The sequence below is a fragment of the Nipponia nippon genome, unplaced genomic scaffold, assembly GCF_047370975.1.
Source record: "Nipponia nippon isolate SJK-2023a ecotype South Korea unplaced genomic scaffold, ASM4737097v1 scaffold_2, whole genome shotgun sequence".
Lineage (NCBI taxonomy): Eukaryota > Metazoa > Chordata > Aves > Pelecaniformes > Threskiornithidae > Nipponia > Nipponia nippon.
Window position 1 is genome coordinate 113,883,477 of NW_028262336.1, and position 17,494 is coordinate 113,900,970.

At 41.5% G+C, this 17,494-nt stretch overlaps 1 protein-coding gene across 5 annotated transcripts in view; it reads right to left on the reverse strand.

The window, feature by feature from the left end:
- Positions 1 to 17,494, reverse strand: part of ELMOD1 (ELMO domain containing 1) — a 52,305-nt gene that overhangs the window by 19,318 nt on the left and 15,493 nt on the right. For 4 of the 5 annotated variants that reach the window (XM_087758821.1, XM_087758822.1, XM_087758820.1 and 1 more), the window contains exons 2-5: positions 14,148 to 14,242; positions 2,323 to 2,468; positions 2,142 to 2,170; positions 811 to 908 (exon numbers count right to left, since the gene is read on the reverse strand). In XM_087758821.1, the coding sequence (XP_087614947.1) occupies positions 811 to 908; positions 2,142 to 2,170; positions 2,323 to 2,468; positions 14,148 to 14,164 (290 nt within the window). In that variant the 5' untranslated portion in view covers positions 14,165 to 14,242. Of the gene's footprint in view, positions 1 to 810; positions 909 to 2,141; positions 2,171 to 2,322; positions 2,486 to 14,147; positions 14,243 to 17,494 lie in introns of all 5 variants that reach the window. The other variant, XM_087758823.1, reaches the window with a different exon arrangement.

Below are 17,494 nucleotides of genomic sequence, written 5' to 3' on the forward strand. Positions count from 1 at the left end.
GTTGCAGCAAGACCTTGGGACCACCTTACCTGTTGATGCTGCTGACCACTTAAAGAAAAGCAGCTATCAATTTATAGATGCCCATTTTGGATTATGTACATCAGTTTCAAGTTTGGGAAGAGGAGTGAACCTCAGACTGATCACCTGAATAATACAACCCTCAACATTTCTCCCACCGATTCCTGACCTAGACCATCTTGTGCCTTAAGGCAGGGGCTGAGAGGTAAGGCAAACACAAAAGCGTTATCACTTACTCTTGAAATACACGCTTGCAAATTTAATGGTTTGTTGTCTATCTCTTCTTACCATTAACATCTTGTAGCATTAAAAGAGTATCAGCTATTTTGTGTCATTAAAATTTGTGTTTGGATAATTAAAGGCAGTTTTAAAATGTAAACCAGTGTACCGTTTATATCTCTTACAACAGGATGATTTCTGCCCTACTCAAGAGACTGCATGCAGCCTTGCTAAGAAGCCATCACTGTCACTGCCAGGACCACCTGCCTTGGTGGTATTTTATCCCTGGGAAGTGGCCCCCATAAATCAATGCATCAACAACATACTAGGACAGCACGATTCAGGAAGCAGCTAAAGAGACTCAGGACTTGCCTATTACAGTCACCATAAAAGATCATTCATTTTTCCATCAGCTTTTTGACAGCAAAGCTTAAGCTGGAGTTTTATGCTGAGAGACAGAATTCATCTTCAAATTGTGTGCCACAATAGCTAGGGAGAACTAGCTCTCCATGGACCTAGGCACTGAAGAAATCAATAATTCCCATTTGTTTTGTAAGGAAAGCATGAACTTACTGTGGATTTATATCTGGATTAATCCTTTTCAGCTCCATGATGTCATCTATAGTTTTTTCAATAGCATCAGGGTGAACACTTACTGAAGTTTGCAGCCGCTAAAAAGAGGTTTTAAATACATATTAATTCTTATAGAAGCTATTATTCAATAGAAGTTAACAATGGTAAATTTGATACCCAAAAGCTTCTAGATGAAGAGCCTAGAAGACCCAACTCAACATATATACACACACCTTTCCAGTCTATTCACTACTGAATAGACTACTAAACCCTACTGACTGGTTTCAGAGCAGTAGCCCTGTAAGAACTCGAATCGCTTTGCCATGGCCTTGTAGTCAGTCTATCACATTTCTGCGGCAGCTGCCAGTGAAGATCATCTGCACTGAAGCCTTTGATCAAGAAGCAGCTTCAGACCATCTGCCTAATTACACTGGAATTGCTAGCCTTCATTTGACACCCCCTCTCCCAACATGTTGTAGCAAGACAGTAAAACATTTTTCCTTTCTCTTGCATGTCATTGCACTTTGTAAAGATGCCCCTGGAAGTTCAGTATTCAAAAATCAACATGCCTTCCAAAAAATTGAACTTTCTGGTGCTTTGTCTCAAAACTACACAATTGCTTAAATGCAGGCTTTTAAATAAGATTCTGCCTTTCTGTTTGTGCTAGAAGTACATCTGGAAGCACCATGTTGCACTATGAGCTATGTGACATCATTTTTGCTAACACTGAGGTAAGCTTTTCAACATCAGTGATTCTCATGCCAAAGAGAAATGAACAGCTGAATGATGCTATTTAACATATACACAAATGCTTTGTGAGAAGAATTTAGGTTAGCACAAGCAGTGTGCTAGGATGAAGTGACAGAGGCTCTTCTCCATTAATGTATTTAAAAGGAAAGGAGAGAACAAAGTTGTCTTGGCTATCTAGGTACTGCTGCCTTCAGCCCCTTTTACCCCTGCTTTCCAGACAAAAAACCTGAGGCGTAAAGTAAGTGACTGACTGCAGATTACAGAAATTCTAAGACAGGATGAGGAATCAAGCCAAGAAACCCTAAATGACAACACATCACCCTTATCGTTTCCACCATGGCCTGTTGCCCCCGTGATTCCATCAGTGCCACAGCATGCCTGTCCCTGGGGCCCAGGACACTCTCCCTGACTTTGCAAGATCTGCTATTGCAGACACAAGACCTTCTTCAGTAGAAGATGGTTTTAATGTAAAATCATACCAAACCTTACAGTGATTTTTTTGGGGTGAGCAAACAGCAGACTGAACAAACCAACTGTACAGGACACAATAGAAAAGGTGAATGATGGGTTCTTTCACTCACCTTACTTTTTGAACCTTTCAGTGATGCCTCTGTAAGAGAACAGTATTTGAAAGCATCATGTCAGACAAGCTAAGTTTATATTGGATTCATTTAACTATTTATTTATAAGAATGAAGTCATGCTATTTTTAGCACATGCAGAAAGGCACAAAGGCATGCAGAACTAAGTATTTTGCAGTTACCTATTTTCATAGTTCTGGCAGCTCCAGGTTTGGTATTGTAACAGATCCTTTGCAATTCACATCGACCCGTTAGTTTCCTGACCACGAATTTCAGGCAGCGCCACAAACATTTGCAATAGAAGTACAGGCATACCTGGACAAACATCCTGGCAAAAGAAGAAGCCTGAAAATAAGAGTCTTGAGCAGAGTTTGTTTCAACAATGTGACCACCCAAACAGAAGGTATTCCTCACCCCAAATTCCCGTTGCTTAAGGGCACCTTTAAAGCAAAACCAGCATTCACACTGCAAACATTTATCCTGGTAAGTGTTAAACCATGCTTTTTAGTCTCGGGCAACAACAACAACAACAAAAAAACCCCAAAACCACGCACAAAGCACCAGAACTGGAAGCACAGAATAAGTCAACTCTAGGAGTTCTCAAAAGAGTATTTCTAGAAAACTGTTTGTCCCCTTAAAATAAAAGGTCATATAGTTCCTACTAATGCTTTGGGGAAACAGGACTACATGAGAAGGGGGCACAGCTCACCCTGTCACGATGGCTGCTGAGGATCCAGGGAGCTACTACACCCTGGCTTAGCTTTGCCTCTGCATCCAGCTGCTCCAAGCAGAGTGGCCGGTTATCCTGACAAACGTGAATCAACACTCATGTCAGGTCTCTAAGAGTAAAGAGCAACAATTAAGGAAACTAAAGCTTCCCCCCTTTCAGGAGAAAAGGTGTTGAAGAACTTGTCCTGAGGACTGCCAGTTCTTCCCAAGATCAGCTGTTACACAGCACTGATGCTGTGCAATTTGTCAAAGCACAGAACTGACAGTAAGCCAAGAAAGCCCTTGTTTAGATATTGCATCCAGTTTTGAGCCCCAGCAATACAAAACAGACTTTGACAAACTGGATGGATTTCACTGGAAGCCCCCCGAGATGGTAGGGCTGGAGCACAGACCCTGCGAGGAAAGGCTGGGAGGGCCACGCTTGTTCAACCTGGAGCAGAGATGGCTTCAGGGGGACCTAACAGCAGCCCTCAGTGCCTGTGGGAAGATCACGGAGGAGACAGAGCCGGGCTCTTCACAGTGGTGCAGGGCAGGAAGACAAGGGACAACAGTCATAAGCTGAAACATAAGAGGTCCTAGGTATAAGGAGAAGCTTTTTCCCCATGAGGACAGTCAGTAGTGGCACAGGTTGCCCAGAGAGGCTGTGCAGTCTCCTTCCCCAGAGTTTTTTAAGCCCTGACTGGAAGAAGCCCCAAGCAGCCTGGTCTGACCTCAGAGCTGACCTGCTGTGAGCAGGAGGTTGGACCAGAGACCTGCTGAGGTCCCTCCCGGCCTCAACTATCCTGTGATCCTAGGAAAGCCTGAAAAAGGCTGTGTACATGAGAAATGCTCTATTTTAAAGTTTGTTAGCATGGCAGCTGCTACCAAAGCCCACATACCACTACCACAATTACATAACACACACCAAAAACAGATTTCATGGGCTACAACTTATTTGGACACAATTTAGCTCTCTTGTTTCTATGGCTATGAAGGCACAGATCCTGCCAAGTTACCCAACTGTCAACCCCCACAGGGTGCACCAGGATTTGAGGTGGGGCAGGATCCCCCCAGGGCCCTTGGGTTCAGAAGCACACCTCAGAAAAAGTAAATTGCAAAGACCTGACAACAGGAACATTGTCATCTGGACGTGGTCCTGGGCAACTGGCTCTAGGTGGCCCTGCTAGAGTCGGGGGGGCGGACTAGATGACCTCCAGAGGTCCCTTCCAACCTCAACCTCTCTGTGATTATATTATGGAAAAACATCGATACAGCTTTGATAGGCTAGCTTGCCATTAAATGGTCAAAAATAATCGGTCCATTATGTTCTAAGCCTGTGTGTAGTGTATTCATCATTAACCCATTATCTCCTCCACATGCTTTCAAAGGACAGTTATTTGTTAGGAGACTCTGTATTATCCTTTTTAATGGAGTGCACTGGTTATTCTGAAATACTGAATTCCAGATACTCAAATCAGTTATAGCTTTAATAAAGCTTGAAGAGCTCCATCACTTCCTAAAACATCCTGAAGGGCGTGGTGTAGAAGGACATTCAGGGAAGGGAAGATAAATTAACTCATGTTAATGTCCACACAGAACTTTAATCTACTTTATGTTCACTTTAGCTTAATCCCCTTTGAAGGAGGATTAAGCTAAGGGAACTGAAGCCATTTTATGTCTAAATGGAGGGCATCCACACAAGTATTTAACATGCTTTAAAAGCATCCACTTTATCTTCACACTTTTAGTTAATTCATTTAACACTGCCTGCATGCAGGCAACTCCCTTGTCTTTATGCAACAGGAAGCCTCTATTTTAGATACAAAGTGAAACCTAAAGAATGAGGAATCACTCCCGTGCTGGAATCAAGTTTTAGACAAGCAAAAAAGTTTCAGATGCTGACACTGAAATATTTGGGTGTCGTCTCCCCCCAAGACATGCCAGAACACACTACTTTGAGGAGTTCATATGTGCTTCACAGCAGATGATCACCTTCAGTATTAAGAACAAGACCAGTCACCAGGAGGCAAGTCCATCACCAGCCCAGCAGCCATTCTTTAAGTTTCCAACAGTCATAAGTGTAAGTCAGTTAAAGAGTCCATCTCACACAAAGTCAACTAATGCCTTCAACCTCAATCTTTGCTAGTTGCTTGAAAAAAACTCACAGGCTAACACTGGGCATGTTGGTTTTCCAGCAGACATTTCATATCAACCTTCACAGTTTTGACTAGTCCACCATCCCTGAAGAATCCAAACACAACCTACAGCCCGCCCTCAGCCTCCTCAGCATAGCCCAGCTCTGTACTCAGGCTGAAGGTCCAGAGAAACGAATACAAGAGATTAATGCCAAACTGGAAGGTGGAGTGTAGTATAACAAAGTTCTGGGTTTTCACCATACATTTGCAGTAGAAGTTAAACTTGCTTTCTTTTGGCCTGCTTTGTTTCTAAAGGTTAAGTCTCTATTAGAACAACTCACTACCTAGAGAGCTAATTTGTATGGAAAGAAGGGAGGAAAGACTCACTTAACTTCATGTTAACAGCCCATGTGAGAAGATTTCCTGCTAATGAGCAAGGCAGCTCCCACAAAAACCACAGCTCCTTTAAGAAAGTTCATGCCTGCACTTAATTGTCTCCAGGGCTGAAACATCACAACTCATTTCATTAATTAAAAACCTTGTTTTTTACTGTATTGTGTGATGTGGATAAATTTCCAAGGGGGAAAAAAAAAAGTAGAAAAAAAAAAGTTGTTAGGTACATTTGAGTTATATGTTGCTGCCTTTAGGCTCAATGACAGATCTGCAAATCAAAGGAAAAAGTCTAAAAGGGACAGAGCTGTGATCTTCCATGGTTGCAACCACCTTCCCCACTGAAGTTTTGTTTTAGCTATGGTTTGCACAAACATTAACTAATAAAAATGCATCTACTAAAAAAAATGCCACTATAGCACGTGAACACTGTATCTGTGATTCACTAAAATATACTTAGCAGCTATTACTAATAAAGCAGACAAACACTAGTTTTGACTAGGTAGCTTATAGAAGAAAGTTAGCCTTTGTGGATACCTTCAATTTTCTGCTACTCAGTCATCTCAAGCTTACAACAGTTGAAATCTTCTGTTTGTAACATGAACGGCATAAAACGTAATACAAGTTTGGTTTCAAGGGGTTGTTCTTTATAAAAGGGAATTATTGCTTGCAGAAGTCCTGTAATAAAAGCACACTAGTGATTAAATAGGACAGGTTTTATTTTAGCTGCTGTGCACTTCAGTTCGTGTAAGCACAGTGGAGACACCGGCAGCTATAAAACAAAACATGAACAAGAACCCACTTGGAAGTGTAGCATGAGCCACGTGTCTATGGCACAGTGGCATTAGCTTCTGGTTTGTTTTAGAGTCTGATTCCAAACCTCCTCTCCACTCAATCTCTTCCACGTTTGTTTTTTTTTTTTCCCTGCTTGCCTTTGAAGGTTTTGTCAGTACAGAAAATAGTGTGCTTCACTAGCAGTTTGTGTAGTCATGTACAGTGATACTTCAGATCCTGAGGTGAGCTTTAAGAACAGAAGTATTACAGAAATGAAGGTGTTCCTCAGAGACTTGCACTCTACTCTTCCTCATCCTGATACAAGCTCCTTGTCCTCCTCCTGCATGACATGCAGCTGTACAGACCTACAGGTTTGTGTTTATACATGCAAAGTGCATTACAAGAGTTCATACAAACATTTACTCAGGTAAAACAAAGAAAAATCTGCATAATAAGATGCTGATGCACACAGGCCCAATGAATGGGCAGTTCCCTTGCCAAGGGTGCTGTATGAGTGGAAGCACATGCAGCCATCCTCCCATGAGGAGTCAGGGTTACAGTTCCCAGTCGTCGATGCCAATCACTTCAACATCAGAAGCTACCTGTTAGCTCCTGAGCAATACCAACGCAACTCCGCACAGTTCTGCCAACTTGGCTCACAGAAAAGGTCACTAAATTCTGAAGTCATTATTACAGAAAAATATACTTGTTACTTGGGTTGCAAGAACAACAACAACAAAAAAGTCAAAACAACAAAACATTCTGAAATGCGTAAGTATTCTCTTGCATGTCTGGAAGAGACTTATTGAATACTACCCAGTGCTTAAAGTTACCACCACAATAGCCTGAAGTGCCACAGAAATGTAAAGTTTTCTTCTGTATAATTAGGAAACATCAGTTAAGGGCTGGTATATGCATCTATTTAACCTCTCCTTCTTCTTGCTTTTCTACTTTTAACTCTTTCATATCTTCCCTGCTGTATGTCACTCTGCTTCCCAGCTCTAATTTTCTGCCGAGAATAGCTTCAACCAAAAAAAGACTTAGGCAGTCAGTACCTTGCAAGGACTATCAGGAATGCTGCAAAACCAGGCAAGCAACCAATCTATATCAGCAATAACGGGGCTCGGCAGAGATTCTGGAGAGCTCTCTTCGACAAGGGAGAGGATGAAGAAAGGGAGTTCTACAATTGCTAGGATCCTTGCAAGACACAGAAATTTAGAGCCAAAAAGAGCACAAAGTAAGAGTAACACTGCTGCAGTCACAGCACTTCTATTCTCCACAGCGCATGCTGCTCTGTCTGGGGTAAGAAAGCACATGGCAGCAAGAAAGAGAGAACTGAGCATGCTGTTTCACACCCTGGCATTGCAAAGGGAAGGACAGAAGTGCTTCTCAACAAGGAGTCTCAAGGTTTGGCCTCGACTAGCTCAGCTGATGTGGGTCAGCATGATGAGAATGCCACACATAATGGTTATTAGAATTTACATCTCTCTCCAATGACAGTATGACATATTTTCATGAAATCTGTCTTTTTATTTAAAGGTGACTGGTGTTAGCCAGCCTTCTCCATGATAAACAGGCAGGAGCAAAACTGAGCAAAGGTTTCCAAAGCTGTCTAATATTTCTATGGAGCTCTTTCCTATGTGAAGTATGTTTGCCTAAGTAGAAAGATATATGTATAATGCAACATGCGGTATTTCGCTGACATGAAGGGAAGTAGAGATTAATTACTATGCAACACTTTTGAAACTCATAAAATAGAAGGTGCTTATTCCCTCCCCCTGGTAATTTCAGAACCTTAGTATTTTCAGAGCTAGTAACAAACAAAACAACTACTTTGGGTGAAATGAAAACGTCAACTAGATACCCAATGCTAGTGGCTGGACTTAAAATCAGGGGGGAAAAAAAGCAAGCAAAAACCAAAACCCAACAACCCCCTTCTCCCCCCACCCCAACCCCACTAGTTCAAAAGAATGAAATAAAAGTCACTGAATCTACTTATACATAATTTTCTTTCCTGTGTGTCCTGTTTTAGGTCCTATGGATAGGAAAGACTCTTACACAACTATTTTTCCTGAAGGACATACTCAGCTCAGAGAAGAAAGCATTACACATCAACATTTCCTTCCTGAGAATTCCAATTACGGCTTGAGAAGTCAAGGACACACGAGTTAGTTGTGGATGACAAGCTGTCCAAATAGGTCAGCAAGCAAGTGATACTACCCTGTTAGGAGCTAATTAACTTGACTAACTTCGGTTTATTTGTATAACTTACGGTTTGTATACAAGGCCAACCAAGAAGTAATGTACCAATCACCATTTCTGCCATAGGCAAACCTGCTATTAGCTCCTTTAAAACACAAGAAATTTTTTTCAGTCCGTGCCTTTGCAAACTTGACAACTGAAATCCACCTTCTCTCTCCATTTAGACATGAAAGCAAGTCACTGTGGCAACTAAGACATGAGTAGTTTTTAACAGCAGCTTTCCACACTTTTCCTGCTCTTGCTTTTTGCTGACTTGATTTTCATTTTATCTGATGTGACTCCAGTAAGACAGAACTTACGCTTAAAATCTGCTAGTGCTTACAGACTGTTTTGCAGCAGATCAAGAGCAGGTGTCAAGTTTCTAGGATTTATTGAAAAACCTTAAGTGTCTGCTACAGTTGGTTCTCCAAGTTGTTACTATTTCAGATGTTTAAGATCAGTTAGAGTCAAAGTGGAAGTGTCACTGACAGACTCCTCAAAACCCCTTTATGAAAAAAGAAAGCACTGAAAGATTAAGTATTTCACTGAGAAACAGTTTTATTATTTCATAAGTAATATTTCAGACTTTAGGAATAATTCCTATCAGAGCAAGCTGAGAAAGAAAAGAAACTTAGAATAGCTATTTTCATTTAGACATTGCCTTGAATTAGATATGAGCATAACAGTCCTGTAGTTTACCAGCCAACAGCACTCCCTTAAATTTAGGGGTTTGCAGTTACTCCGAGGGTTGGACTGTCTGTTTAAAAAAACCCTTCTCCTTCCACTGGAAAGCAACAGCTGTTGAAAACAGGTAGATGAAAAGCTAGAGATGAACTTCTGTTACATTAAGGATCCACTAGTCTAAAAAATTATATTCTTATAAAAGATCTATATGTCAATGTAGCCACTGTTAGTGTAAGCACAGCCCCTTTCTTCGCTATTCAGATGTGCAATACAGTCCTGGGAAAGGCAGGAATAGGGGAAGTATTTCAGATTGAGAAATGAGACTGCACAAGCAACCGATTCAATTTAGGACTTATTTTGAAGTTTTGCAATTGTTCAAATGCTGTAGGACTTCAGTTTATTAAAAGCAGTCTTTACTACATGGCATCACAACACGTATCTTCTCCTATCTTTTTAATTATCGTCCATTCAATGGCTGAACTTTGTGTTAGAAATGTACTGAGATACTTTTTTGTTAAGTTACTTTTACATTGACAATTTCACTTTCCAGTTAAAGTAGAGACTGTTAGCAAAGATAGGTAACTTCAGAGTCGAGCCATTTTGCAATAGGTAAAGACTACCTTTCAAAGTATGTCTTAAAGAGAAAAACCACATACAAACAAACAAAACCCAAAACCAAACTGCCCACCCCACACCTCAAGAACAATAAAACATTATGCTATAAGTTTTTAAAGGGATATTGCATACTTGTCTATTGTTTTAAATATTGGTAGGAAAAAATTCAACACCTTCACGTAAAACAGTTTAGCCAGTGTTGTCAATGGCATGAAGCAAACATCTTTTTACTTCCTTTAAATATGAGGATGTACAAGTGTTACTTGTACAAAACTAAGCAATTGCTTCAATTGTGGAAGAGCAGTCAACGTTCAAAGTTTTACCTTTTCCATTGCCTTTCATGTGAGGCCCTTAAATCTCCATGTATTTGTGGATCACACTGATCGTATTCTATACTCAGCCCTGGTGAGACACATCTGAAGTGCTGTGTTCAGCGCTGGGCTCCCCAGCACTAGAGAGACATGGACATACTGGAGAGAGTTCAACAAAGTGCCATGAAGGTGATTAAGGACATCTGTTGTAGAAGGTGATTAAGGTGATTAGAAGGACAGGATGAGAGCTAGGGGCTCAGGGGGATCTTATCTATGTGCATAAATCATAGAATGGTTTGGGTTGGAAGGGATCCTTAAAGGTCATCTAGTCCATCCCCCCTGCAATGAGCAGGGACATCTTCAACTAGATCAGGCTGCTCAGAGCCCTGTCCAACCTGACCTCGAATGTTTCCAGGGATGGGGCATCTACCACCTCTCTGGGCAAACCATTCCAGTGTTTCACCACCCTCATTGTAAAAAATTTCTTCCTTACACCTAGTCTAAATCTACCCACTTTTAGTTTAAAACCATTACCCCTTGTCCTATCTCAACGGGTCCTGCTAAAAAGTTTGTCCCCATCTTTCTTATAAGCCCCCTTTACTGACAGGCTGCAATAAGGTCTCCCCGCAGCCTTGTGTTCTCCAGGCTGAACAACCCCAGCTCTCTCAGCCTGCCTCCATATCAGAGGGCTGGAGCACCTCTGCTCTTTTTTGTGGCCCTCCTCCGGACCCGCTCCAACAGGTCCAAGACTTTCCTGTCCTGAGGGGGTAATACCTGATGGGAGTAGTAAAGAAGACTAAACCAGACTCTTCTTAGTGGTGCCCACTGACAGGACAAGAGGCAATGAGCACAGACAGAAATGCAGGAATTGCATTTAAACGTAAGGGTGTTGTTTTAGTTTTGTTACCGTTTTTAAATTGTAAGGGTCATCAAACAATCGGAACAGGTTGTTCAGAGAAACTGCAGAGTCTCTGTCCTTGGAGATGTTCAAAATGTGACAGGACACAGCCCTAAGCAACCTGCTGTAGCTGACCCTGCTTTGATCAAGGGGGTTGGACTTGATGATTTCCAGAACTGTCTTTCAACCTCACTAACCACAGAATCACAGAATAGTTGAAGACTAAATAGGGCATCTTAAATGGAGAAGTCTGAGGAAAAAAAGACAATTCAGTCTATTTTGTATCAGTATGTCAAAAGAGAGACAGAAAATGTCAACCTGATTATAAAAAGCCATGTCAATGGTCCAACAGATGAATAGTAGGCACAGCAAAAGTAGCATGCAAGTTACACTAATTCCTCATTATCTGTACTCACATCTGAAATACTTTGTTTAGAAGACAAACTCCAGTAGCAGAGACCCCTGATGCGGCATATGCAGACTTGCCCTTTGATAGTAGCAGCAGAGACTACAGTGTGCCTCCCGTACACAAACCTAAGTCAGAGCTGAGTGGCATCTGCCTACAGGTGAGAGTCTTCCATTACAACAAGCTGGATTTGAAAGCCACTGTTGAAAGTGCTCCTTGGGTCTCCAGTGAGTATCTGCTGCATGAAGTTGCTGCAGGTAAACTACTCAACTGCTCTCTCTGAGCAGTGACAGGTTATCTTAACTCTACAGATGAAAGCCCTGCTCCTCTCTCCATCTGTTTTATGGCATTTTCTATGTTGCAGTCAACAACATGAGTTGCAGTTTGTGTAGACTTAACTAAACTCATTGGTTTCAAACACAGAGATAATCTATGCCATCAGCATCGGTCCAGTGCCTGCTCCATGTTGTGCAACAAGGAAAACAGTGTGCCACTGAGTAGTCCTTGCCATCAGTACACCACATTCAGCCCTGCATTTGATCTTCAAACCGTTAAGGATGCTTTTAGCAAGCTCCTGGGCGGCTGCTGCTACTGGTAACGGACAAACACTAGGGGACACAATATATGTTAACTTGTTTATTTTCCAGCTGATTTCCAAGCTGGAAGGCGTAATATCCTTGTCTTGCACATAGATCTCCCTGAAGCTCCAAGCTTATTCCCTATCACACAAACCTGCAGCCACAACACATACAACAGGACTCACTATCCCCAGTAAGTGCTTTTCTTGGAGGATAACCCCAGTTTATTTCATAATCTCCCCATATTTCTTCTATATTTATAAAATATGAGGAGTATAGTACTCATATCATATCAGTTCATGTCAAAGGATTAACAGAAAACATGAAAATCCAGATGCTTGTAAGTAAACAGAATAGCTTTCCTATTTTAACAGTGTTTTCCTATTCAAGGCATTCTGTATTCCCCCACCCCTCTTTAATCCGACTTTCTGTTCAGCATTTGGAATACTGGACTTTCCATAATGAAGTCCTGAACTGTGCTATTTAGACAAGCAATTGCTTTTCAGAAGATCTACCTTGGCTACCTAAGAGAAGCTAACACCATCAAGACTTCTCAAATCTTTTAGGAGTCACTGACTTTAGAAATACCATGAAAAGAAGTAGGAGGTAGTTTCCTCAAGACAACTTCAGGAACACAAATATTCAAAACAGAGCGCATTCTCCAACAAGGAAAAAACACCAAGGGGCCAGGACAGCCAAAGGAAGGCAGAAGAGGCAGTTTAAAGGGAGAAGCAAAGTGTTTACTGTAGTCAGGGAAGAGCTGGCAGCTTAGAACTTGTCAGCAGCTCAGCTTCTCCATCAGGAGGGAGCAAAATTACGTTATGCTCAAAAGATACCAGGCCATTAAGGGGGCAAGCCACTACACCCTCTGTGACCCCAGTTGGAGGCTCCCACCCCAGCCACAGGATGGTAGAGTCCCATTTATGCAGGATTCATGGCCCAGATCCCATATGGCACCATTGTGTGACCTTGGGCCAGGCTGCTAAGCAAGTCTTGTGGAGAAAGAAAGGTAAAAATTATAGAGGTAGGACTGCTGAGATGGAAATCATTAGCAGGATCCAAGAAGGAAGGCTCTAACATGGGATGTTATAAAATTGTACAAGGAAAAAGCACTGCAGGGACATTAGCCAGGCTAGTTGTTAACCATCAGGTCACTGGACCAGTATCAATGGAGTTGGTGGAAGACTTGGATCTACCCAGGATCAGTGCCACGGAGCTGCAGGGGCCAATGCTTTCCCTCCTGACTGGTGCCTGTCAGGGTGGTGAGCACACTAATGCTTAGCCTGATGGCTCATTAAATCTTAGCTGTCTTTTGTGGGTGTTAGCAAATAAATAATTGCTTTATACTTTTAACCTGTGTATGTCCTGCTTACAGGGTCCTTTTGCAGCTGGCTCAAGATACCCCAGGAAACTGACCCAAACATTCCACAGAAATGCTTAAGCCAAGGCTGACTTGGCAGCAAAATCATTAGCCTGGAGGTAATGATGCTGATATTCATAGTGTGTAAGATTCTTTGCTATAAACAGTCTAAAAAGACAGGAAAATACAGTGACAGATGCTCTATACAGAAGCATATGTTTCAGCCCTCTTGAAAAGGTTTTTCCCATCATGACAGAATATGATTTCTTTGGTTTATACACAAATTAAGCTCTTGATCTGTATTAGTTTCTAGGAGCGCTCAACTCTCTCCACTGAATACAGAACAGAGACAACGTGGGCTTTCTGCACCTGCGGCTGGTGTTTGCAAGTCCCCCGTACTACCCCTGGTTTACAGAGAAACAACTGCAAGTCATACATAGGAGCAAGTAATAGATATTTCTCCCCAAATTGAGCACAATAGGCTTCAAAAACAGTTGCACATCTTCACCAAGCATCTCCCCTTCTCCACTTTCACAACTAACACTCCAAAAATTCAGACAGCAGACAAGAATGGGAATGAAAAAACCCAGCATTCTTCAAACACTGTTCTATGCTACTGTTTCTCCTATTTTCCCTTGACATATTAGGCACTACTGATTTGATGCATCACTGCTCCAATCCCGTAAGACAGTTCCCACATGCTTTGCTTCTATAAAGAACTGGAAAGGAAATTTTAAATTAAAAACAGCTTTAATTAAATAGTGAAATCTAGGTGAACAGAAAGCAGCAATCTAGTATAAACTAGTTTACACCTTCCGTACTACTGGTAACAGCTAAAACACTTAACTCACTGCAGCACAGAAGTAATTAGAATAATTTAACACTTGAAAAAATACAGAACAGTTACCTCAGGAAGTGTTTCATGGTGACGGTTTGGTCTGTGTTGCTGGAGCCGTAATCTATTGATCACTGATGACCTCTTCTTTGCAGGTGATATCAGTGCTGTAGAAATAAAATTGACATGTATTTACTAACAGAGAAAAAGAAGCAGTACTTCAGTTTTCTAAATTGCTCTTGAAACAAACATCTATGAAAATACATGGGAAAGATGTTAAGAAATCTCATGTCAATAAAAACAAAATGAAAAAATCATAATTTGTTCACACTCCGCAGCCTGAGCACATACTTTGACCAGACTATACTATTCACATCTCTTTTCAGAAGGTAAAAAATTTGAATAAGAGTACAGAATTAAGTGAGAAAGCTTGAAGAAAAATCTAGACCATTTCAAACACTTCCTGTGTTCTTCAACCACCTGTCTGGTTCACAGCAGCTTCCAAGTGGCAGTTTCAAGAGACACTTGGCTCGCTCTGCTGTTAAAAGCCCTCTGTTCCCCAGAATTTGCAACATCACTCGGAGACCTTGGGCAAAACTAGCACGTAAGCAAAGAGCTGCTACTGGGTCCTGATTTAATTCACTACAGGAGATGTCAGGTAATCAACTTCCCTGGTGACCAACTTTATTAAATGATACATATGACGTCTTAGATACAGTTGACCATGTTGCCCATCCATTCTGAGATTTGGTGTCCTACAGTTAATTTTTATTATGGTTACCATTTAGTTCCAGTAGAGGAGAGGAACAGGAAGAATTCAGGAAGAAATGTCATAAATATAATGCTGCCCATGCAGTGCAGACTCTCCCCCGTCACCACCTCTTTACTTCAGGTTTCTAAAAAGGAGTATTTATATACAAGCAATATTTGACTACGAGATGCAGACTTCTCAGATTACTGTACTTCATATCCTGTAAAAGGCAATAAAACATCTTTACTTGCTGCCAGAAAAGAGAGTACTGTTACACGTCTGCTACTGGGACAGCTTAATCCAAGACTTAAAGGGAACAAGACCACACTTTCAAGCTCGGTACTAGTACAAACCACACACAAAGGAAGGCCTGAATGAAAGCTGTGCCGTTAAGAAATCATTTAAGAGCCTATTTTTCATTAGCACTGCATGCAGCGTGCTGAAAAGTACCTGCAGGCCTTCAAAGTCCGGCCCTCTTTTGTCACAAAGTTATAAATCTAGAGAATCTCAAATCTATTTTCTTTTGCAGGACCTAACAGCACTGATGGGATAAAAATCTTCTTACCCTACCTTGTTTTCATATTCTTTCCCTTTTGTAACTTGCAAGTTTTACATTATGCTGTTGCCTGCTGACAGGAACAGAACAAGCGCTTAAGTTCAGAAAAATGCAGCTATCTGGTTGGATTACATCACATACAGCTTGCTAAAAATATATAATCCCTGAACTGTGAAAGCTTCAATTCATTTATATTGTTTTTGACTGGCTGAATCATGTTGCTGTCCCCTGAATACAGCTGTAATTGTCGCTGGCTGCAGTGACACCTGCTTGCAAGGGCAGAGAGATGCCAACACCAGACTCCGGTTCCTTAATGAACACAGTAGGCAGGCTCCCAACACTTCCTGCTACAGCTTTTGATAGGTCTTTGACGACAGCAAGCGCAGGGAGCACAGGAGACAGGCAAAAACTGGAAGGGATGTAACCTGCTCCCCTTCTCCAGTCTAATAATTTGCTGTTTAAAAGATACAGTTTGTGAAAGATTCTCACAGCTGAGTCTCAGCTTTTTAGCATCAACTTGAACAAAGGAAGCTTCACCACAATATTTGACCCGTAAGGGCGGCAGTGTAAGGAACATGCCAGAAGTGCCAGGAGACGTCAAATCAACCCCCTCTAAAAGTGCGTGCTGGCCTCAGCCTCTGAGGTCAGCTCCTTCTTGATTCTGATCAAGGTTCTCGCTGAAAATGATGCTGCTGCTTTACTACTGCTTTAAAGGGAAGAGAAGTTCCTCTTGTCTGAACAAGACAAGAGAAGAATGGGCTCATCCAAGTGTGGCGTGGTAGGAGCTTCAAGATACTCTCCCTTCAAGAACAGTTACCAGCTACAGCCAATTACAAATTCATTTTGAATGCTCATTAAAAATTAGACTGTTTCAAAAAACTGTGTTTTAAGAAGTCAACATTGCTGCTCATAAACCCCTGCCTTCTACCGAGAAACCTAAACTCAGAGGAAGGCCACTGGTTGCAAAGAAAAAGCATAACTAAGTGACACAACAGGCATGACAGGTGGTTAAAAGTGACAATATTTGATGTCTTTAAAAGCCCACCCTTGGAATTACAAGAGTAATTCCTCTTGCTCTCTCCCTTTTAATTAAAAGGGGGCAGGGGGAGAAGTCACCAAAAAGGAACTTTACAGCTGAAGTCCTGATGCCACAAAAGTCAACATCAAAGCCCTCCAGCTTGGAGAGGAACAGTTCACCCTGCAGGCTTCAACAGCTAGTCCCCTACAGCACAGACCCAGCCCATAACCAGGTTAATAGAAAGGCTATGGCCTCAAAAGCAATCTCCTCCACTGGAGCACAAAGCAATCAAGTTCCACCTGACTCTACCAAGAAGGTTTTCAAGACGTAGAGGCAAGACTTCCAGCACAAACAAAAGTACAGAGAGTCTATACTGCTGTCTTGGTTCATAAGGTAAAAAGTTTACTTTAACGTCTGTCGGACAGACTTTGTAAATGCTGTCATCTGCTAAGTACAGGGATAGAATTAATGTCATGCTCTCCAATTCTTGCAAAAATTCACTTATGTGGACACACACATACACATGGCATTAAGCTATTGACATCCAGGCTAGGCTGGGAAGCCACATCAGGAGGTGAGAATTTACAGTCATCTTCAAACCAGTAGGACTGGAGGGCAGCATTCCCCGTTTCCATACACCTCCATAAGTGATCCTCTAAAGGAGTTCAATAAAGATTTTCTATGAAAAAACCAGCATTTAAACTCTTTAAAAAGATTGTTACAATTCACAGCTGAGTAAGTTGACCTATTCATAAACCTGCAGAGCCACAAGACCTAATTTCTGCCAACCTCTTTTCCTCTCAAAATGTAATATATTTCTTTTAAGCAAAAAAAAAAAAAAAAAAAAAAAAAAAAGAAGTTCCCTACAAAATGAACTAGTACTCTATTTTATTTCCAGTAAAGTTGTTACCACATCTCAGTGAACAAGAGCAGCAGCTATAGATAGCTTTGGACGACATTTACACCACTTCAGATTTTGCCTGAAAAGTTTCAGTCAATTGCCATTAGGTGTGCTTAGGACAAAAAAGCATTTGTGGTCAGGGAGAGGGACTTGACTTCCAGCCTTCTGTTTTCTTACGGAAAGAGATTCCTCA